Here is a 22,492-nt window from a genome sequence, read left to right as displayed (position 1 = left end):
ATTGAACCATTGCGTTAGAATGGAAACTGAGCAGAACTGGAGGAAGGATTCTTGGAAAAATTTACACATCAGATCACACTTCAGGGGGTTATTTCAGCAGAAACTACACCGTGGTCTAGAAAACCGACATTCCTTTTCTTTTTTTTTTTTAATAGAAGTCAGATTTATTTGTATTTTATGCGATGATTGGTGATTTACATCCCACCCACCCATTTGAGAATATTCAGGGCTCCAGGCATATCTTCAGCCAGTTCCAGACTACTCAAATTGCTGTTGGTCCATCCATTTACTCATCACAACAAGGCCTTCTGTGACTAATTATGGCCTGACTGCAGCAGGAGAGGCAGCTTCAAAGAATGGGAGTCTTCAGATGCACTAGCAGTACCCTTGGTTCCCAAATTCTTTATTTATGTGGATTACACTGAGTTGACAGATTTAACTGGGCTGATGAAGATACGGTCAAAGAAGCAGAGTCACTCCCTTCCCTTTTATTGTTTTCTGAAGACGTAACAGTCATACACATCTGTCACTGGAGAGAGGAAGTTCTCCATCACTGGGCTTGATTTGGGCTTTTATACGCTGTTTCAGTAGCATCTGGGAATAGATCAATATAATATTTGGTAGGGAGTTGTATTTCCTCATGATGCACTATAAATCTTTTATTGTAAATACTCCCACTGTTTATTGTTGAAAATCAATAAAAATAAACCTTGTAAAGCTAAACCCTGGCAATTGTTCTGCAGAAAACAGAGAGAAGGAGTAAGAGGCAGAGCCTCCCTGCCCCTCTTGGATACCTCCCAGCTTGTTTCCCTATGAATATTCAGTAACACTTTCCAGCAATTTGGGAACAAATTAAGAAAAAAAAAAAAATCAAAGTTATGAACACTTCATTGTGATCTCAAAGAGGATTTCTGATCCACTTTGGTGGCTGTTACTGAATTCAGCTGTGAATCAAAACAGAATGTCACCCAGTCTGTGTTGGACATACCTTTGGCTTTTCACTTCGAGGGACAGACAAAAGCACATCAGCCTTGCTCAGCTCAGATTATACGAGCTATATTTGAACACTGGAAAAGTGGAACCTAACTAAAATAGGTAAAAAGTGGGAACAGCCCAATGTGGAGAAAAGCTCCTCCGAAGTCAGAAGCAGAAGTTACTACCCCTGTTTGCAAGCCTCTAGAAGCAGGGCAAGATGCAATTACTCAGTATCATTCTTTTGCCCTATAGCTATTAATTCCTCATATACTTCATCTTAGGGTGGAACCTTCTACTATTTTCATGAGATTCAACTACGCATGGAAGCGAAAACCAGTCTGGAATTATTTAGTAAAGGGAAAAACTTCCCAATACTAAGACCAGCACTAAGAGATCAGTCTTTTTTTAGTCTAAGCATAGTATAAACTGCAATAGCTTTATTTAAACTTCTGGTCTTAATCAGTTATACAGTCTTAGGAGCACCAGCGGTAGAACCTGTAAGAATGCAGTGACTTCACTTCCTAAAATAACAAAAACCCTCCTGAATTGTCATATTGAAATCAATACTTGAAGAACAGGACGGTGTTTCACGTCAGACTCTCTCCTCCCTGGTATCAGCAGATTCCTGAACAATTCATGTGGTAAATAAATGACATGTCACCAAAAGACATCAGAAGGACATAAGAGAATTTCCCAGTATGTGAAGAAGCGGACAAAAAGTTACTTAAAAGCACAAAAATATAATCAAATACTATGAAAGGAAATCAACACGGTGCAAGAACGGTGGGACAAAAAAAGTGTGGTGTCTTTGTCCTGTCGGGATATCCAACAGGCACCAGAGGACTGTTTTGATAAAGCCCTTGATAGTCTTAAATATAGAAATACAGGATGAAATCCAACTATGAAAGAGGGAAAAGTGACTAAAATAAGAAAGAAAATGTAAGACAAATGAGGTGGTGTCTTGCTGAATCATCTGTCTTTTGCAAATCCAGCAAGCTGTTCTCTCTTATCTACTTCTGCCATGTAAATTTCAGTCTGTGTAGGATGGAATGATGGTGTTCTTACCTTTTAGCTTCCTTCCCCTCTAGTGAATTTACTGTTCTGGTGGTCCTCTTGTGTGTCAGAGCAGAAGAGAGCTCACTGAGGGCTGTAAGTGAGTACTACGGCCATCAACTCCAAGCATCTCAAGCAGCGGAGCAGTTTGCACATTTTTACTGAATCCAAGGCAGAATAAAAAGGCAAATACAGCAGTAACTTTACTGAAATCAGCAAATTTTGCACCTTCCCAGGAAAAAGGAATTCTCTTGAGAAATTTGGCAACGACTTGAAGAAGTAGATCATGTCAGGGATCACAAATTCCAACCTCATTGGAAAAAATGTCTAAATGTTTCAAAATCCCGTTCCTATTTAATCAAAAATAGAGCTAGATATGAGTGAGCAAAGCTCCTGGTTCTGTTGAATGTAAAAGCATGACCAAGTCACATACAACATACTTCTGGTCCAGCAGAGATTGTGTTATGAGATACTAGAGGGAGATACCAGAGTGAGATACCTGCCAAGATTTGGGTGAAAGTACTCAGTTTAATGCATCATCTGGTTTTGACCAGGCGGCTTTTAAAATGACTCAGACTCATAGCTAGTCTGGGCTCCCATCAACCACATTCACTTCTATGTGTGTACAGCTGTTCTCTTAGAATGAATCACAGAATGTCCTGAGACCCACAAGGATCATCAAATCCAGCTCCTGTCCCTGCACAGGACAACCCCACAGTTCACACCATGTGTCTGAGGGTGTTGTCCAGTCTTTTCTTGAACACTGTCAGGCTCAGGGCCATGACACCTCCCTGGGGAGCCTGTTCCAGTGCCCCACCACCCTCTGGGGGAAGAACCTTTTCCTAATGTCCAACCTGAACCTCCCCTGGCACATCTTCCTGCCATTCCCTCAGGTTCTGTCACTGGTCACTAAAGAGAAGAGATCAGTGCCTGCCCCTCCTCCTCCCCTTGTGAGGAAGCTGTAGCCACCGTGAGGTCTCCCCTCAGTTTCCTCCAAGCTGAACAAACCAAAGTGACTTTAGCTGCTCCTCATATGGCTTCCCCTCCAAACCCTTCACCAACTTCATAGCCCTCTTCTGGACACTCTAGCAGCTTAATATCTTTTTCATCCCAGTGGCACCCAGAACTGCACACAGTGCTCCAGGTGAGGCTGCACCATTGCAGAGCAGAGCGGGAAATGCACCAGCGTCACACGCTCTGCTGCTGATGCACCACAGGCTGCTCCCTGCTGCATCCCTGCTGGTTCAGGACCTCAGAATGGCAGGTGCAGAAAAAATATTGGCCACTACTTCCAAATAACTGTGATACGCATGCTGCACATGCTGCAAAGAAGGCACAGAAAAATCACAATCCTGGTTCAGCAACACTTTACTGTAGCATAAATAATCTTGCAAGGTGGAGGGCAGAAGCCATCCAGGCCAGCTGAAGACCGTTCTAGTAAATTGATGCTATTTTTATATGCATTTGTCTGCAAACAGACATGCTTTCACCCCTTCCTCTGTAATTACTGACATATAATTGTAGCTTGAAGATACACCTGGAGCTCTACCATCACTGCTTCCACTTTTTGTACAACAAAATCCAGCAAGGTGCTTTTCTTTGACAAACCAGCTTAATATCAAATTATCTTAAATTAAAAGCCATGGTTATCCTACCAGTCTCTGACACACATACACATGCTCTCAAACTTATTTAAGCAACTATCAGTTAAAAAATAAAAACACACCCAAAAGCATTGTATAAGAGCCTCATCACATTTCCTGCAGATGCACAAATGACAAAAGGTGGCACTTGTCAGTTCAGTGCTAAGTGAGTGCAAACGCCAGAACATTGGGAATCCAAACTGGCTGATGCTTGTGTGCTTCGCTTCAAAAAGCTGCGTAGCCTCACAGTACGTTGTCACACAAGGTCCAGGTAAGCACGTATGGCTCTCTACAGGACAGGAACTTGCACTGGTATATTTTCCCAGAGCCAAAATATTACATTCATAGAGCAAGGTTTGTGCTGAATAAAAATTAACCCACAAGGGGAACTAGAAAGTGTTCAGTACTAGCCCATCATAAATAGTTACTGAAATGGTTGTACCAAACATTCATTTTGCTAAAGCCATGGAGCATGAGTGATGGCATAGGGTAAAACTCCAGGGCTTTTTAAAAATTGAAATATTTAATATTTTCTTTCACTTTATCTAAACAAAAAATTCAAACTTCAATTTTCACAGGGGTTGCTACAGCACGGAAAATAAATTCACTACTTCTGCGGTAGGTGGAGTAGCCTAATTTTGTTACTACAAGGCGTTCTGAAACTACTCTCAGTTTACACTGCTGCTGTCAGCGATTGTTTAAGGTGGGATGTTTAAATACAGCCTGAAGTCCTTTCTTTTTCCTTTCCCTGTAAAAAGTTGTCACCTTTGTGTTTCTTGCTATAATTGGTTAAGTCCCTTCACCAATAACATTCACAGTCACTGACTCACTCAATACTCCTCATCAGTATTGGTTCTAGTTCTATCCCAATTTGAGGAATGGGAACTTTTCTGGAAAGTCAGTACAGGGACCTCAAAATGAACTTAGAAAACAAGGAGCATTGTCTTTGTGGTGCAACAGCCTGTTGGGACAGCCGTCCCACACAGCTTGTCTGCTGTGTCACCCCAACGCTGCCATCAGCAGTCTGACCTCAAAGTCCACCATGATTGTGGCATGGAGGGTGTTGGTCTGTTCTTCCAAATAGCAAGCAATAGGATGAGAGGAAATGGCCTCAAGTTGCACCAGGGGAGGTTTAGATTGTTTATTAGGAAAAACTTCTTCAAGGAAAGGGTTGTCAGGCATTGGAACAGGCTGCCCAGGGAAGTGATGGAGTCACCATCCCTGGAGGTGTTTAAAAGATGCGTAGATGAGGTTCTCAGAGACATAGTTTAGTGGTGTACTTGACAGTGCTAGATTAATGGTTGGACTTGATCTTAAAGGTTTTTTCCAACCAAAATGATTCTACGATGGGCCTTCTGTGACACACCTTCACAGAATCATGGAGCAGCCCAGGCTGGAAGTAACCTCAAAGTATCATCTGGTCCAACCTTTTGTGGAAAAGGGAGCCCAGGTGAGACTATCTAGTACCCTGTCCAGTCGTGTCTTGAAAACCTCCAGCAATGGGGACTCCACCACATCCCAGGTTGTTCCAGTGAGGTGGTTCTGTGAAAAATGCTTTGTATTAAGACAAATATTAACATCTTGACACTACTGACAAAAAAATCCTATTTGAAGTGAAAGCATCCACACTTACATTCCTCAACATTTATTACATAACCTGTAAGCAGGTTAGTGGATGTAGTCCCATAATCGCATTATTCTCAACCCAGAAAGCTCTAGAACAAACAAGGAGGACCCCATTGTTGCCACTGAACTTCTGAACTTGTGTCAAGCTAAAATGCACCACAGTGGTAGCAAGAGATGTCTCATAGTGGCACCAGCACTCTGGGAAGATCCATTTCGTTGAAACTCCCAAGGGCAAGAAGCAGACCCACCACAAGAAGATTCCCACCACTCATCCCCATTTTTAGATGCTTCAAATAAAGTAAGATTTCACCTTTTAAAGCTAATGAAAAGCCAGATCTAATTAGCCAGGAAAGCCCAAATGAGTTCTACTTGGCTGTTTGTAACTTTGGAAAGATGCATCAACAACAAAAGTCAGATTCAAGTAACAAATCTCTGAAGTTATTGCTATCTTCTTTCCTTGCCTTGAAGGGAAGACAAAAGGTTGTTAATTTATAAGGCCTTGTTAACTTACCTCTCCTGGTACCTTAGGTAATTTTGGCATCTTTATAAAGCATTGTACAGGATTAACATTCCCAAGACTTTTAAAGCCACTTCTGCCAAGCCTTCCCCCTAAATATGTTTTGCATTTAACAAGTGTTAAGAAATCCTTTGTACTATTTTATTTAAAACTGCACTAATTCTTCCATCCGAAGGATCATCACATTCTCATGCTTTTTATAGTTAAAGCTCTAAAAATTAACTGATACTTTGTTCACAAAGACCTTTGTCATTGAATTCTCAGCACTGAAGAGCAGCTTTAATGCCTTTGGAGAGGACAGAGGGGTATTCTGCAAGAGACAGTAACACCGTTATGTCACAAACACTGCTGGTGGCTTCACAAAGCCACTTTCTCATGTCTGGAGCCACACAGCGACTCGACGTGGGATGTTTGCACTACACCCCTTTCAGCTGACGGCATCAGTGTATGTGTATCTTTTGAAAGGAGAAGCAATATTCAATCGCTGAGGTCTGCATTCCTCCTCCAGTCACTTCTCCAAACCACTGGGACGACAGCTGTGTCAAGTTTTTATTTCTTCATGTATTATCATGTATTTAAAATCTACTTACAGACTAGCATAGAACACAAAAATTATTTTCTAGAAGGAATGGCTGATTTTTGCCAGTACTGATAAAAATTTTAGCCCCAAACAAAAACCCTTGAAAATGCTGGAATCTGGTCCACAAAACCAGGATTGAATCTCTGACTAAATAAGAGTTGAAGAGGGTGGAGCGGTAAAAGGCAAGAAAGGCGGGGTTTTTTCCTCAATAGTTGAAAACAAAAAGTGTTTGTTACTTCCCTCAATAGTTGCAGTTTCAAACAACCCAGCAAAAACGGCCACTAGTGCTGCCAAAGCTCTTTTCCACCTTTGAAAGACGAAAGCAAAAAGTTTTATTTCCCTTTCTGCACTTTCTTTGCTTGTGCAACCCTGGAGCTCCCCGGGGTTTGGTTCACCGTCACTGTAAGGCACGCTGGCCTCTTCATCCTTTCCAAACTGTAGCATTCGACTTTATCTTCACTGGAGACCGTCCTGGTACTTACGAGGTGAAATCCATTTTTGAATAAAGTGTCAAGCAGCAAGCCCAGCACATTAGTACCGTTAATCAGCTTTCTGTCATCAGGCTTTATGGAAACATACCTGAAATAAGAAAAAAGCAGTTACAACAACACGCTTTAATTATTTCTTAAAGAATGGAATCAGATTATTTTTTTTTAAACAAACCAGGTCCTTGGATGATGCAAGTCAGCACAATTGCACAGGTTTACAGCAAACAAGGTTCTGGGGTTTTTTTTCCTCCTTTAAGGACACTTTAACTCTTTCACTTGTTATAAGAACAGTAATTCCCAGCTTGTCCATTTATGCATTAGAGGAAACACCTCTCAGCATCTCAATAAAACTTGCTTAAGAAATAGCTGTGATAAACTACACCTTGTTTCATTGCACGGAGGTGAATGGGATGCTCTCTATAGTGCTGCAAGTTTTTCAAGAAAGCATAAATGATGGGAGGGACAGAGAAGCCACATTCAGCCCAACAGCATCACCTGTCATGACACGGGATCTCTCACTACAAACAGTGACATTTATTGCAAAGTTACCTTGTACAGCAGGTCTTGTGGTAACAAGTATGAAAATCATTTTCACATTGCCTGGAATGATTTTACTTGATATAAAGTACAGTTTAAGAACCTATCCAGACATTTGGAGGAACAGAAGTCAGGTAAAAATACCATTCCAAAATACATAAGCTGACAGGGGTGAAACTGTTCCAGAGTTCACAGAAAGTACACCAAACATTCAAGGAAAGCACAAAAAAGGCGAAAGAGTCCATGTCACCACAAAGTCAAGAGAAATTCAAAAGGCAACATAATCAAACTCAGCTTGTTCCATTAATCAAGACAAGCTTTTCTATTGATCTGCAAAGGAAAATTTTTACGAAGTCTGAAGCAAGAAAGGAAAGAATCAGAAATATTTTCCTCACTGTGGAAGATGCAGAAAGTAACCTACTCAACCAGTTGTTAGTCCATTCAAATGACTAACACATTATAAAATTAAGGTTTGGCACATAAATGTATGTTACTTCGCAAATGCAAAGTAGCTTTTCTTCTACTTGCTTAACTAAAGAAAGCTAGAAGATAATCTTTATTGATTATTTTTTTTTTTTTAATAATCAAAGGACTGGTGTGCTGATTCATATAGTCAGAGAGAATAACTCTTTTGGAAAAATTTCAATGAAATTTCCATAAAATCTCAGTTGTCCTAACAGCCACAGAGGACAAATTAGGTTACATTTTCTTAAACTGTAAGAACAGGTCTCCATACAATAAGGATATCTAGTAAGAGCTTGTTTTAAAAACGTAAGTTATCATTAGAATACGATACTGCTATCACAAAAATCACTGATATACAGTAATCGCAATAAAAACAGAACCTGGCTCTGAATTCAAAGAAAACCCACTGTGTAGCATATAGTTAATAATCTACTCCTTCTCCCTCCCCACTACTAAAAGGCTCTACAAAAGCTTTCCAGTCCCTGAATTGACATCTTAGTTTTACTGGTGTTTTCAACCCTGGTGAGCCATTCTCTTTGTCCTCTTTTCCATATGAAAGACCATGAGCTAGTGGAGATTGTAGGCTTCTCCAGTCATTCAGTCCTTATTTACTTCCTTTGCTTAATTTTACTCTGTGTTTTTCAAGTCTTCTGAAGGTCGTTGATACCCTGAAATTCTAAAGCCTGGGAGAGCAAGTGAGGAGGAAAAGGCAGAGAAACACCCAACAGGACTCAAAAATGAGCATTGAGAACAGTATTTTAGAAAGCTGAAGAACAGGCAAATCAGTGTAACAGAAGTTCAACTGGGTATTCCAGAACTAGAAAAAAATATGACATTAAACTAGCAGAAAGAAGGAAACATCTCTCTTTTCTCTCAGCTGTCCGATAGTTTCTTTAGGACAAGCTTTGCTAGCATGTAGCATGTACTCCATGAACTGCATGTCATGAAGACATTTCCATAATGAGAAGTCACACTCGAGGAGGGTACCTGGCCACAAACTGGTCACCAGCAGAGCAGTCAGTACCACACTGAAAAAACATGTCGTGATGAGAAGGTCTTTCCAAAGGAAGTGGAACAAGTGGTTTCTGAGAAGAAAAAGGGCTGTTCCAGCTCTGTCCTGACTGCTGCCCTGTAAACACAGTGATCTGGTCAGCTAGCGTCTCAACAGTGGTGCTGCAAGAGCCGAAGATCCGGAAAAAGGCCTGCATCTCTTGGAGAGAAAAACGCACTTCCAAGATCTCCGACCTCGGCCTCAGCAAGTGTTCCTGGCTCAGGACGTCAGCCAGAAGGTAGAGCCCATAGAATTCGGCTTCTCTCTGCAGCCTCTGGTAGTCTGAGAAATTAGTAGGTAAGGAGACCTGGAGAGTCCTCAAGAAGTCCATGATGTAACTAAACAAAGTTCCATCTCTGTCCACAAAAAACTCTCCATTCACCAGTTTGAATTCCTGGTCATCATGATCCAACATCCGTGCCAGCCTGGACTCTGGGAACTGCTGCAAGGTGGAAGCCCGGGTTACAAATCTCACACCTCCCACGCTCAGAACGACCACCTCTCGATTACTCATCGTTATCTTGGCCACTCAAGAATTTTAACTCTCTGATCTACATGTTTGTGACTTGATCTCTCCTGATCGGCAAGGCACCTGCAGCTGCAAGAACCATTCAGTGCTTTTAGCAAGTGTTTGGAGTGAGGTGTGGAGCAGCAACAGGACTCTCAGGCAACAAAGATGTAAATATCATGTACAATAGTTTTGTTTGCAGGGTTTGGTTGCTTGGAAACTTTGATTCTTGGAATTTAATGTTTTATTTTCCAAACAAACAGCTTGCAAGGACTACTGCAAGACACTGAATTGACCACCACAACTTACTAAGCCTTAAGAGAGGCCAAGGAACATCCTCAAAGTATGGCACCCATTACATTTGTTTCCCAGAAATGTCAACTAAATGTTTTCATTCAATATATTGCTGTTCATAGGGCCACTGCAAACAGAGGTCAGATGTGCTTCAAGCAATATATTTCAGTATCATATGCTCTTAAAGAAGGGCACTTGAGAGAACTCAAGCTTACAGTTCACTTTAAATCACTGTTATCCTATTGCTAAGTCAGAAAATTCAATTCACTCCTCAAACAAGGTACATGAAAATACAGTAACAGTAGAAGAGCCTATATATATCCCAATCCTATAGAGCATTTCCAAACACCAACAGCGCCCATACTCCTGTCACATTATACACTCTGTTCCAGGGAATCACCACATCTTTCTCCCCAGCTCTTGGAATTGCAATCTGGAGAGACAGAGCAAAAGGAGAGAACCTGCTCCACTTGCCAGCTTTGCAGGGTTGGAGCATCAGCTGCCGTCCTGGGGCTGACCCCCACCTGCCTTTCAGCCCGCTCCACTGGTGACATTAACGCCCCTTTTTAAGAACTTGTGGCTTCAGAGAAACATGGATCTAACAAGACAGCTCAAATACTCCAACAATTTGATGCTGGAAAAGTAAGCTGCAAAGTAGGTACTAACTTGCAGTTTGTTCTTCTCTGACCAACCTCAACTGATTTTTCTTTACCCCTAGAATTTACGTTTGCCCTGAAGTTGTATTTTAGTATAGAACATGTAAACAATAACCAATACCTACAGTAATCTGGATGCACAGGATAATTGTGACAATTGGTTATACAAAAAAATACATACATCTATTTCAAGTGAGGAGTAACATCCTCAGATAGAAAGCAGTTCCAGAACACGCACGATGCGCTCTGTATTTTGCAGTGGAAGGGCAGTGCTAACCAAGCCTCTCAGTAGAGCACTCTTCGCAATCACAACTGTTCTTCCTGTTTACAAACCACTTCCCAGTTAGAAAAAAACCTTTTTAACTATGACCTCTCAGGAAGTGACACTTCTTATCTTACTCTACAATTACATTAAACTAATTACACAGTTTGGCCTTGCATTTTGGTAAGAAAAATGATTTACAGTGAATAATATTCCCATAATCACCACTGAAAGAAGCATCTAGAACCAGTGTGTTTTTCAAAGTTCCACTTCACCTTCCAATTTACCAGTGCTCAAACTACATGAACAATATGAAAGTTTTGGAAACATTTTGAATCTTCAAATGTTTTCACTGAAAGGCTTAAAACAAATTAATTTTACAAAGTTCTATGTTTTCTTCACCAGATCTCTGTCACATTTCAGTAAGGACTTCACAACAGTTTATATTTGCACACAAACTGAGCGACATTATCCAGTACAACCAACGTATAGTTTTTACACTTTTCTCTTAGAAGTGAAGCTCCATCTGTCATCTGTTCCCAGTAGAAGACTGCATGATCTGCGATCTCCACTGTATCTGCCAAATAGGACAAGCTAATTGTAAAGAATTGAGATTTCCAGCACTGGAGATTGTCAACGACTGACTCCACAAAGGACATTCTGGTGACAGCAAGAATAAGCAAGCAAACAAGAGAGGTCAATATAAATCTGCGTGAAAAGACCGAAGGAATCTTGAATTTAAGAGTGTTGTTTTCCTGTGGCAAGGAAAGTTTGTCCACATCAACTAGTTTTATTCCATTCCACTGGCTGGTATCAAAGCTCTTTATTGTAGGGCTGATGTCCACACTGGAACATGGTAAAGGGGTTTCTTTGAGCACTTTGATTTTTTCCCTGAACTCCTGCATCTGTTGCAGAAATATGATGGGCTCAGACACGTCTTTGAAGGCCTCTGCGATGTTAAAAGCCATCCGTTGCTCTTGCAGAATTGTGTTCAGTTTATTGATTTCTGGATCGTAGGCCTGCATCACTGCAAGCTTCATGGTCTCAAAGTCAGAGAGAATCTCATTTCGTTTCTGCTCCAGTGTGTGCTGCAGTTTCTCAAAGAACTCCTTCACTTTGTCAGAATCCTTGGTCAGCATCTGCAGAGCTTTCCTCTTACTGGTTTCTAAGGTATCCAGCCGCGAGAGGGCATCTCCACAACGCCAGGTTTCAAAGCCCTGAAACAGGGTTTCAAAAGCCCGCTTCTCCTGGGAATACGCTTCTTCAATAGAACAGAACACGTGCTTCGTGTGGTCACCACGGGTGGCACAAACCCCACAAATGAGCTGCATGTCTGTCCGGCAAAAAATGTTAAGGGGTTGCGCGCTGTGTACTTTGCACACAGGCATTTTCGGAGTTACTTTGATTTTGTTATACTTCTCCACGATACCTTTCAGGGAGTAGTTGACTTGCAAGCTGTTGACTCCAGTAACGGGAGTTTCTTTCCTGCATGTGGGACATTTGAAAGGGGAGGGCCTCCAAAGCACATTCCGCACATTTCCTTCAAGAATTCCTTCCAGACACTTTCTGCAGAAGTTGTGTGAACAAGGCAGGACACGAGGATCATCAAAAAGGCTACAGCAAATGGGACAGGTGAGATCTTCCTCTAGGAGCTCCATCATATCCTAGGAAAGAGAAAAAATATAGTAACGGAACTTATAACATTTATTTCTCCTCACAGGAAACCATGCAAAAACTTATCTCCATCTGAGGCTCAGCTCAGTGAGAAAAGGATCCACTTTCTTCTCCCATATCCTTAAGATAGAGCCTCTGCTGGGTTCTTGCAGCCAGTCCAGTTAGCTGTGGTATCTGGCCAGCAGACAGCAGGCACAAGAACGGCTCACTGTCCAGGCAGAACCATTTCTGGAGTCTCAACTAAAAATGCCAGAAAAGAAGGCTTGCCAAACCCAGCAAGGACTCTGAATGAAAATAACTCATGTACTCATAGCAAGAGTTCAAGACTTGAATCTTTCCTCACTGATGCAATACCCAGAAACTGGATTTTCACAAAAGATACCCAGCCGGTAAGCCTTGCTAAGATTTGATTACTCTCTGCTTGCTCAGCTCCTCCAAAGCTTACAGTTTCAAACCTCATGCACTGCTACTGGAAGAAGGTAATATTAAAGGTGACTGGAAAAGACCAGCTTCAGAATTTCTTCAGCCACAGAATATGTGGTGTGGCCCTTTGCTCTACCTGCAAAGACAAAGGGGCGTCACCACTCACTTAAAAAGTTAGCTTTTCTCTCACTCCTGCAATATTTTAAAATAACCAAGCAAATATGTTATCGCTGAGCTACTCAGCACAAAGTTCAAATACTTCAAAGAACGACTGCCCAGAATCCTTCATAATTCATCATGAAACAAAACTGGTAACCATTTTTACCCATCCACAATCTCCATTCCCAGTTCCACTGTCACAGCGTTCGTGCCTCAGCAAGTTCTTTTTGTGGACGGGACGTACAGGAAGAGGATTTCTCTTGTGCTCCCTTGTATTGTAAAGTCTCAGTGAAGGGACCCAGCCCACTACTCTCCCAGTGCCTCTAATCAAAGCCAAGTGCTCAGATGCAGACACCTTATAATTTACAGCATGCTCTAAGAAAAATAATAGCTGCTAATAAAGATCAAAATGGATGATGTTTTTTATTCGCCAAAACCCTCAAACACTTAGTTTTGAGCTATCATTAGAAAGATGCTTCCCTTGTATAAACTCATTCCATACTATACAATATGTATTCATACATATATGTAATAAAATTCAACATGTACCACAAAAAAAAAAAAGCATCAAAGTAGCCCTGTGACAGTAAGGCACATGAATGAGCTCTTTTAATTAGTTTTGATGTTATTTCTAAGGCTACTGTCCCCTCAGATATAAAGTGGCCAACATGAGAGCCAAAAGACCTGCAAGGGAACATCTATGCTGTACAGGACAAGAAGAGCACTAAAAGAAATATAGAAGCAAAGACAACTACAGGGAAGAAAGGCAAGGTCAGTTCTGAGTTTCCTTCACAAGAGGACAGATACAGTACTAGCAAGACTTTGCAGTAAAAGAGCCGTTCTTGAGAGGTACAAGCAAACCTCCCGTGCTTCACCAGTGATGAGGAGGACGGGTACTCCCCCTGCTTGTTTGGTTAAGGGGAGTTTCAAAAAGTTGCCAGCTTCTCTACTTATCCTCAGGACTAAGATCATCAGGCAGAAGGAGCCACCGTTACAGCCAGGGATGGAGACCCAGAGAAACACTCCAATGACTCCATTCACCGCCAAAGGTCTCCCATGAGACCGCAGATCCCATTCGGAAGCTTCATTTTCTGTAATAAATTAATTTTGAAGTGCCTCTCAGTGCTAGAACAACCAAGGTTTGTCCTCCACCCTCTTGCTACTGCTAAAAAGAATGGGATGACGGGATGAGGATAATTTTGCTCCCATACTCTTGAGTCTTCCTGCTTGTCTCTCTCTTTCCAACTTGTACTCACAGCTCTTAGCCATGGTACTAGCACAAAGATCAGTTTTGCGCACACATTAGGAGGAAAACAACTACAAAACTAAAATGACAGCTCTCCATCTCCAGTAAATGGAAATTCACAATATGGAAAATATTTGCTCTGGTCTGTCTCCTTTACCAGGGGGGATTTTACTTTTTAGCTAGGGACCTGGAAAAGCAGCTTTGCATGCCTGACAGCGAGTGCTGCAAACCAATGCAGAAAACGCTTACTACAACATGTTCCATCAAAATTGCAGGGCAAACACTGAAGACTTTCATGCTCCTAAAAATATAAAAAACATATACAGAAAGGTTTTGCGATCCAAATAAAACTGTCCTGGTGCATTCCAACCCCACTTATCCAAGTAAATAATTATGCTTTATAAATATAACTGAATTTCAAAACCATTGTATGACATAATTAAAACTTCGGATTAAAACCAAACAAACAAAAAAAAAACCAATAACAACAAAAAAACCAGACAGGTCTACGAGTTTTCCCCCCCACCTCTTACAATACCACCAGTAACATCAAACCACAATGTTGAAAACTTGGATGACTGGTTGGGACAGCTGAATTTCTTTCTTCTTTAGGACATTAATTTCAGAGAGTAAGTTGCCTGTGGATTGAAACATCCCTTTGTATTAGCAACCTGGTATTTGTGTGCTGAACTACAGGAACATTTTCATTTCTCATTGGGAATTTTTCTGTGTAACTTCTGATTCAGGTCTGGATGTCCCTGGAATTCCCCATTCTGAGCACATGGGCCAAAAGGCACAGCGGTTTCTTCCTTCAGCTGAACTATACAGACTCTCCAGGTACAAATCCAGCATATGTCACCCATCAGAAAGAACAACTTGCACAGTTTTATCATTATTAAGAAGAATGGCAAACCAAATCAAACCATAAATGCAAAAACAACCACAGTAGCTTTTTCCCATGCTCCAGAGAGAAATTCATCCAGCACTGAAGTTGGGTTTATCAGCCAGCAGCAGGCTGAAAGCAGAACCAAAATTTCACCAAACTTCAAACAAAACAAAAAGATAGCTCTTCAATTGCAAGTGTCCTGCAATGGTAGCCAAGTATTCCAAATAAAACCTGACCAAGTCAGGTTGCGTTTCCACAAGCAGCTGAGCTAGTCAGGAGAGGGCTCGCCTCCCTTTCCTTCGCAAAGGCCCTGGTCCTTGACAGGAGCTCCTGTGAGCCATTCCACCAGCCTTCTGTCAGACGGGTGTCCAGAATCAGCTGTAAAAGAGCCTGGCGCAGGCAAGGCGGAAGGGAGACGTGAGCTCCTCCTGCTAGCAGCAACGATCTTAACGCCACTCACCCCACCGAGAGGAACCACAGCCTAACAGAGGGTCAGTGTAGACATTTTAACAGTGAACGATTGACCTTCAGGGGCAGCAGGGATCCAGGCGGCCAAACAGAGCTAAGGGAAGTGGCCATGCTTTCAACATGTTATTTCATGACTAAAGCTTTTTCTTCCAGGTAGATCCAACACGTTCAGAAAGCGCTTGAGAAATAAATAAGCAATTCTGACCCAGTGGATTCACAGCCCCAAGAAAGCCGGTTCGTCCACAGGGTTTTACCGCCTGCCAAGAGCAGGACACAGGGCCAGCGCCAACACACGCTCCTCCTCACCTCTCGGTCCCTCTGCCCGGGCCGGAGCTCCTCGCACCTTCTGGTCACAACCCCCTTCCATCCAGGGGTGGATCCCCGGCAACCGATCGCACTCCTGCCAGGCCCGGCCGCGCTCCCCAGCCGCCGGCCACGGCCTCACCGGCGGTCACAGCCGCTCCGTCGGGCACCGCCGCTCGGCAGAGGGCGGCCCTCGGCGTCCCCCTGAGCCCCGCAAAGAGCGAGCGGGCAGCGGGGCCCATGCGGGAGGAGGGCTGAGAGAGAAGCCAACGGCCGCGGCCGCCCTCGGCTGCTGCCCACCGCACAAAGCCGCGGCCTGCGCCCGCCCGGCCGGGCCTGCCCCTCCCGCCGCCACCGCCCCGGCCCGGCCCGCGCCGCCGCCGGCCCCCGCTACTCACCATGGCGAGCCGGGGCTTGCGGAGCGGCCGGGGGAAGCGGCGGGAACGGGCCGCTTCGGCCGCCCACCCCGCGCGGAGCCGCGGCCGGCCCCGGCCACCGCCCCCCTCCGGGCCCGAGGCCGCCGCTCCCGCCCCCCGCCGCCCGGGCCCGGCGCCCCGCTCTTACCTCGGCCGGCCGCGGCGGCGCGGTCAGCGGCAGCGAGCGATGCCGGACGCCGCCATCCGCCGGTCGCCCCGCCGCACGCCCCTCCTCGCCGCGCCCCGCCGCTGCCGCTCGACCCCGGAGGGGTGGGCAAGGGCCCGGGCCCGGCCCGCAGGAGCGACCGGCCGGGAGCTGCTGCCCGTCGGCCCGGAACGGGTGCGCCCACCCACCCTGGCCGATCCGGCCCCCGAGGCTGCCCGGGAGGGGAGCGGGCGGCCTGGCGGGCAGGCGGCGGGGGCTGCTGTCTGAGCCGGCGGCCGAGCTCCGCAGCCCAAAGCAGCGGTTGCCTGTCCCTACACCGAGATATTGACGGGTTTCTGTTTTTTATTAACTCTGCTAAATTAGACTTTGGATTGCTGCTCCAAGGTGTGAGCTTCACACTTTAACCAGGGTGGCAACCCCGCCGAGCATCCATCTTCCACCTCCTGAGCGCTCTTAATAAAAAACAAAATATTATTTTAGGCAGATGTCCTTATGTGCGTTGTAAAAGGATGGAGGCGCATTCATTTTAACACACTAGCTGTACCATTTCCTACTGGGGAATCTGCTGGAGAGTAACATGGCCTGCCAAACCTGCACAGCTCTCCTGCAATAACACCGACTAGTCCCAGGGAGACGAGCAGCAGGGATCCCGCATCTGCCTGGGAGGACTCGTTACAGGACTATGAAACTGCAGCTGGAAGTGCCGAGACTGCAGAGAACCTTCATGATTTTTATCTTTTCTGCAGTCCTTCCGTTAGTTCTCAGTCGACATGTCTTGCAACAAAGCCAACTGAACTTACTTTCGAGTTAGGCTTTGTGAAACACCACATCAAGAGCTGTTCCAAAACACGTGTACTCTGCATCCCACATCCCTGTCACTGCTCTGCTCTTCAGTCACCTGCTGCAGTCCCGTCACTCATTGGCACAGGGGAGATTACTCAGGTTCAGGACACCCACACAAGTAACGGCACAGGCCAGACCGCATTTCTATCAAATGCAGCTCCCTCACACATCTGACATCTTTTTTTCCGGTTGTTTAGGAATCTGGATTTTAAAAGCTGTTCAATAACACGCCAAGGCTGTGGTTCCCCAGTTTACTGCAGCCAGAAGAGGAAGAGCTCTCCTCTTCCTCGCCTTCGCTGCTACTGTCTCCATCCGAGCTGTCCTGCCTGCTCAGCTGGACTCAATGGGAACAGTTCGATCAAGGACAAGTATTTTCAAAAATACCCTTCAGAGTGCTCACACACTTGGGCATTTCATCCACTGTCTACTGGAGAATGGTCCCAAAAGACAGAGTTGCTGCACAAAAGCAACCAAGACCTTGAGGTGCACTACAGTGGCCTGCTTATTTCTTCTTAATTGTCCGGCACCTTCTTTACAATTAAAAATAAGTAATTCCAGGTAGTGTCTGAAAACTGACAGCTTAAATCATTCCCCAGCTACCCAAATTGCCTTCAAGTGCTATCCCAATGCTTGCACCTTTATGTTTTCCAAGTACTTGTTACTTTTCCGACAGCCTTTTTTATACTAAGAATTTCCCAGTTCTACTAATCTGTTTAATTTTATGGTTAAAGATATTAACAACATCATGACATTTTTGATTCCTCACTCACTGTAAGTTCATATATTTTTGGTATAACTTGTTATCTGGTTTATTTTTAGAGTACATTTTATTCCTCACTAATTCTTTTGGCTGGTCCTGCTCCACCTCCTTAGAAAAGAAGGAGCTGTATGGGCATGAGTGGATGCCTTCCCACCTGGGATATCCCCTCTTCATTAGGACTATCTCAAGATGTGTGTGTCCCTCGTTTCCTGGATTTTCTTCTGCCAAAGATGAAAACTTAAACTTCGGGGCAAACACAGCACGGGATTTCTGTGCTTGGTGCATAGAGACAGTGCCCAGCCAGCACCGTACCTATGTGTACCATGGCTGTCCTGAGCAAGCTCAAATACAATTTGGGAATTTTACTGCTTCTATCTGACCAATAGAGTTGCACACAACCAACTGTTTTGCACACATATGCGAGTCCATCTTTCTATACTCTTTGCAAATCTTTTGTTGTTTGTAGATTTTTTTCAATTGCAATTTATGAGCTCGCATTCCCACACCTGAAAGCAGAGTGTCTTCCTGAAGCAGCATCAGAGGCCATTCACTGGAGCCTCAGAGAAAAGATCTGGCTAACGGAAAAGAGCATGAGTAGATCTGTGGCAATATTCCCTATTTAATAAGGAAACAAACCCAAGGGAAATCAAGGCTCAAAGGAGAGGTCCAGCTTGAAGGGAAGCGTGAGGATAACTGTCACTTACCCATGAGAGGGTTGAAAATACAGGGGCAGGAGATTAGAAGGAATTATAAAATAGTGGCAACTTGCAGCTTTTCAAGACAAACACCGTGTTTGTTGTGAGACAAAGGGATAGCACCTGTTGTCATCTTTAAACTACAGAGAGGACACGGATTGTGGGTCTTCTATTAAGCATTATGACAGGAGATTTCCAAGACCGAAGCCGAATGCTGTGTCTCAGTCAGTGACCTCAGAGCTGCCTGCTACTGCCCTCCCCGCCTGCACCAGCTCTGCCTGCCGCAGCAGACGCTTTGCTGAGCTGATTCCACCCTCTAAGCCAGCAGAACGCTATTCCCTTCTCTTCGCCTGGGTTAGTTTTCTGCTGACTGAATGAGCTAAACCAGCCCAGTGCAAGATTAGACAATCATCAGGTCTAATATCAGAGTGAGGAAAAGAGGAACAAGATTTTCCCCTTTTCTGTGGAAGAAAGCCACTGAAGTGACTCAAGCTGTAATAGGTAATTTTACCCTGAGCCAGATTCTCTGGGGGTTAAGCCAAGCTGAGACTGTGCTACTGGTAAAAGAGATAATTCCATCCTTTTCCCTTCCCTTAGCCATGCTTTCCTGATGCCTTCTCTCCGCTGGCTCTGACATTCATGTGGCCACATGTTAGGCTAGATCCACTTGCCAACAGAGCTGAAAGCTAATCCAGTTTAAAAAAAATATATAAAAAATAAAGTTTTCAGCAGGACCAATTTTGGCAGCCAGCTGATCCCACAGCCAAACAAACACCCGTGCCAAGAGGAACCAGCGAGAAGGCCTGTTTCGGTGGCAGCCGGTACACACGTCAGCATAAACCAGAAGTGCCCTCACAGACCATAATTTCACAAATGCTTGCAGCCAGCTATTGCCGGCACTGCTGCCAAGAGTAACACAGCCTTGCCCTTCGGCCACACCAGCTGCTCATTCCGGGCCCCAGGAACCCCCTGTGCTGTGCGGGGGAAGATGTCTAACACAAAACTGATTGATAAATGTAGCTGGAGTTAAAAGCAGCTTCCTCCCACCCTCAGGTTTGTGTTCCCTATCCATTCTCTGAAGCCAGGCTAACAAAGACCTGTCAGATTGTAATTGTCTCCTAAGGTGAAACAGCAAGGAAAAGAGGTGAGTTCATGATGTTTTCCAGTCTTATCCTTGGTGGTGAGCCTGCCTGGTACTCCCCACTGAAGGAGGTTAAGGCTGCACGTCTTGTTGCAGAGGTGTCAGAGCACAGAGTGCAACTCTGGCATCAGGACAGTGGCGTATTGAAGCACGCTGCTTCACTCAGCTGTGCTGGTGTGAGCATCCCCTCAGATGGAGACAGACAATCTGACGTGCACGAGGTAGTTGCTGTGGGGACCTAAATATGGAAATAAACCTGCAAGAGCTTTGATGCCGATAGCAGCTTGGTAAGAAGATGCTGTATGATAACACAAATAAAGAAACTATTCAAAACAGCTCCATGTGTCAAACACCTTCCTCATGTATAAATGTTTCACAACTATATCATATCTGACTACATTTCTTTTCAACAGATACATCTGGACTGTATTAACACTCCAAACGAGGGATCAGAGAAAGCAGTTCCTTGTAATTGTTCCGTAAAAGCTACTTTTAATGTGCATTGTAGAAATACCAGGCACAAAAAATCCATGAAGGATCATCAGGGACTGAAATGATCAACTGCTGTTTTGAGGTCTAAATTTCAGACACTGCCTTGATACCTGCCGCGTCTCCAATGACCCTTTTACCAGTTCTGAAAAGCCCTGCAGCTTTACATACAGAACTTTGACCCACACAGTTAACTAATATTCATCACTTTCCTGCAAGTTGGGGGGGGGGAAATCGATGATGAATTCTGTTATCTCCTTAGCATAATCCTATTTATTTGCAAAGAATGTACAGCCACGTCCCATTTCCTTGCACGCAGGGGAAGCAAATGGGAGGGAGCACTGCGCGGCAGTCCAAGTTGCTGCTCCAGCCAGGATGCCTGCCCAGAAGAAGCTGTCCCTTGGCTTTTTCTCAGGGCCATGCACCATTGCTTCTCCCACTGTCTGCTGGCTCCCGCGAGGTGTTTCCGGCCCCGGACACGCACACAGGCAAACACAGCTGCAACCAATCTGGGCTCTCGCTGCCGCGTTCGCAAACAGTCCCTGGAGAAACCTCTCTGACTTTCCCCAAATTAGTGCTTGCTCATATGAGTTAGCTCATCTCAGCGCTTGGCTACGTAGCCCTGTGCCGTGGGCAGCGGTTTCTAGTTTTTAGCTGTCTTACGCCATGAAAGAATTTAATTGCTCCTTCCTGAACGAAGCGTGGCCAGCGTGCCTGTCAGTTTTAATGAGGTTTGTGATTGCCTGTGGATCAAAGCTCTGCTCTGGTGGGTTTTGCTTATATTGCATAAAGAGAAAAGGAAAAGTGACCTCCAAAGCAAATAGAACAACAAGGAACAAAATTAATTCTCATATACAATTTCTTCTATGACTTGGCAACTGTCAGATTGACTGTATAAAACAGAAGACTTCCTACAGAACATTAATCCTCACAAGAACACATTATAATGAAGATTTCAAAAGTACAAGCACAACCTGTTTTTCATCTGAGACCTTGTCTGTATCATCTTCCAAACCACAGGTCTGACCCTGGGAGTGGAAGGACTGCTTTCAATAAACAAACCTTGATTTTCCAGTCCTGCACCATCATTGACTTCTGTGCAAGATGCGCGGAGACATTACTAAATCCATTCCAGCATATTTAATAACTACCTTTTTCCATTGGTTTTCACAGGTGTAAATGCCTTCATAAAGCTGCTGGCAGCAGAGATGCAAGTCCCAATGGTTTTAACCAGCAGGGTGAAGAGGAATTATTTTTCTGAGAATTGATTAGTTGTGTTTTATTACATGCTGTAACAACAGGAGAGAGTTCCCCTTTCTCTCGCAAATCTGGCAGTATCAGGGAACCTTTCTGAAACATACTCATCTGCAGCCAGTAGAGAGCTTTGCAGGTCTAATGAGAGACAGTTGTATTTTGTAAATGAAGCTCTGAGCTAGAGAACAAAACACGTCAAGAACATATCATGTTATTTTGGCAGGACCTCCAAATACACCTGCATTTGTGAAAGGGATGGGACCGGTAATTTTCCTGTTCTTCTAACATGGTTCCCTAACAAAATGTCTCTGGTGCTACTGTTCAAGGAAATAAAGTTAAAACCCTGTGAGTAACAAACATGTTTAGGCATGCTGAGCATAATTTTGCTTCCAGTGTGGGAGGGTCCTAAATACTTGGCCTCCCCAGTGAAAAAAATGCACATTCAAGGAAGGCAGAAGCTGAATTAACCCCTCATTACCAAGCAGAGTTATACTTGTAAACACTGGAGCCCAGATCTTCACTTCCTTGGGGCAGTTCCTTGTGCACTGCAAAAATTCTGGTGTTCCAATATGCTCTAAAGAGGCTGACAAGCACATTTACAAATACAGCACTATCCTTCTGGAATCGCTCCCCTCAGCCTCCAAGAAAGGCATATGAACAAACCATGTGTCTCACCAGCTGACTTCTAACTTACTTCCACCAGACCAGCGTTGTTAGCCGCTTGATTTTGTCCAGCACCAGAGCCTTCACTCAGGGCACGCAGACATCTTTGCCACTGCTCCTGCAAAACGCATGGTGACACCGAGCTGTGACCAGCCGCTGTCGCGGTGCTCAGCACCCGGGCTCCGCGCCTGGAGGGAGATGGGGCAGGCGCAGGGGTGGGAGCTGCACTTACCTGGTTCCCCCGAGGCTTC

General features: G+C 44.4%; 2 protein-coding genes across 3 annotated transcripts; both read right to left on the bottom strand.

The window, feature by feature from the left end:
- Window positions 1–6,726: 6,726 nt before the first annotated feature.
- KCNRG (potassium channel regulator) lies at window positions 6,727–9,449 on the bottom strand (the record flags this gene model as incomplete). Its single annotated transcript, XM_080361326.1, has 2 exons — window positions 6,727–6,973; window positions 8,872–9,449. The coding sequence occupies 2 exons, from the start codon at window positions 9,447–9,449 to the stop codon at window positions 6,727–6,729; spliced, it is 825 nt and encodes a 274-aa protein (XP_080217452.1).
- Window positions 9,450–11,086: 1,637 nt separating this feature from the next.
- TRIM13 (tripartite motif containing 13) lies at window positions 11,087–16,269 on the bottom strand (the record flags this gene model as incomplete). Of its 2 annotated transcripts, none has more annotated exons than XM_080356291.1 (2): window positions 16,213–16,269; window positions 11,087–12,319 (listed from the first exon to the last, which is right to left on the bottom strand). In XM_080356291.1, exons 1-2 carry the CDS (start codon window positions 16,213–16,215, stop codon window positions 11,087–11,089), a joined length of 1,236 nt encoding a protein of 411 aa, XP_080212417.1. In that variant the 5' UTR covers window positions 16,216–16,269. The 2 variants fall into 2 exon arrangements, with proteins under 2 accessions (XP_080212417.1, XP_080212418.1); XM_080356292.1 differs by lacking the exon at window positions 16,213–16,269 and adding an exon at window positions 15,818–15,915.
- Between the last annotated feature and the right edge of the window lie 6,223 nt (window positions 16,270–22,492).

The sequence above is a fragment of the Nesoenas mayeri genome (assembly GCF_963082525.1).
Source record: "Nesoenas mayeri genome assembly, chromosome: 1".
In the NCBI taxonomy this organism is placed as follows: Eukaryota; Metazoa; Chordata; class Aves; order Columbiformes; family Columbidae; genus Nesoenas; species Nesoenas mayeri.
This window is presented reverse-complemented; position numbering and strand designations above follow the sequence as displayed.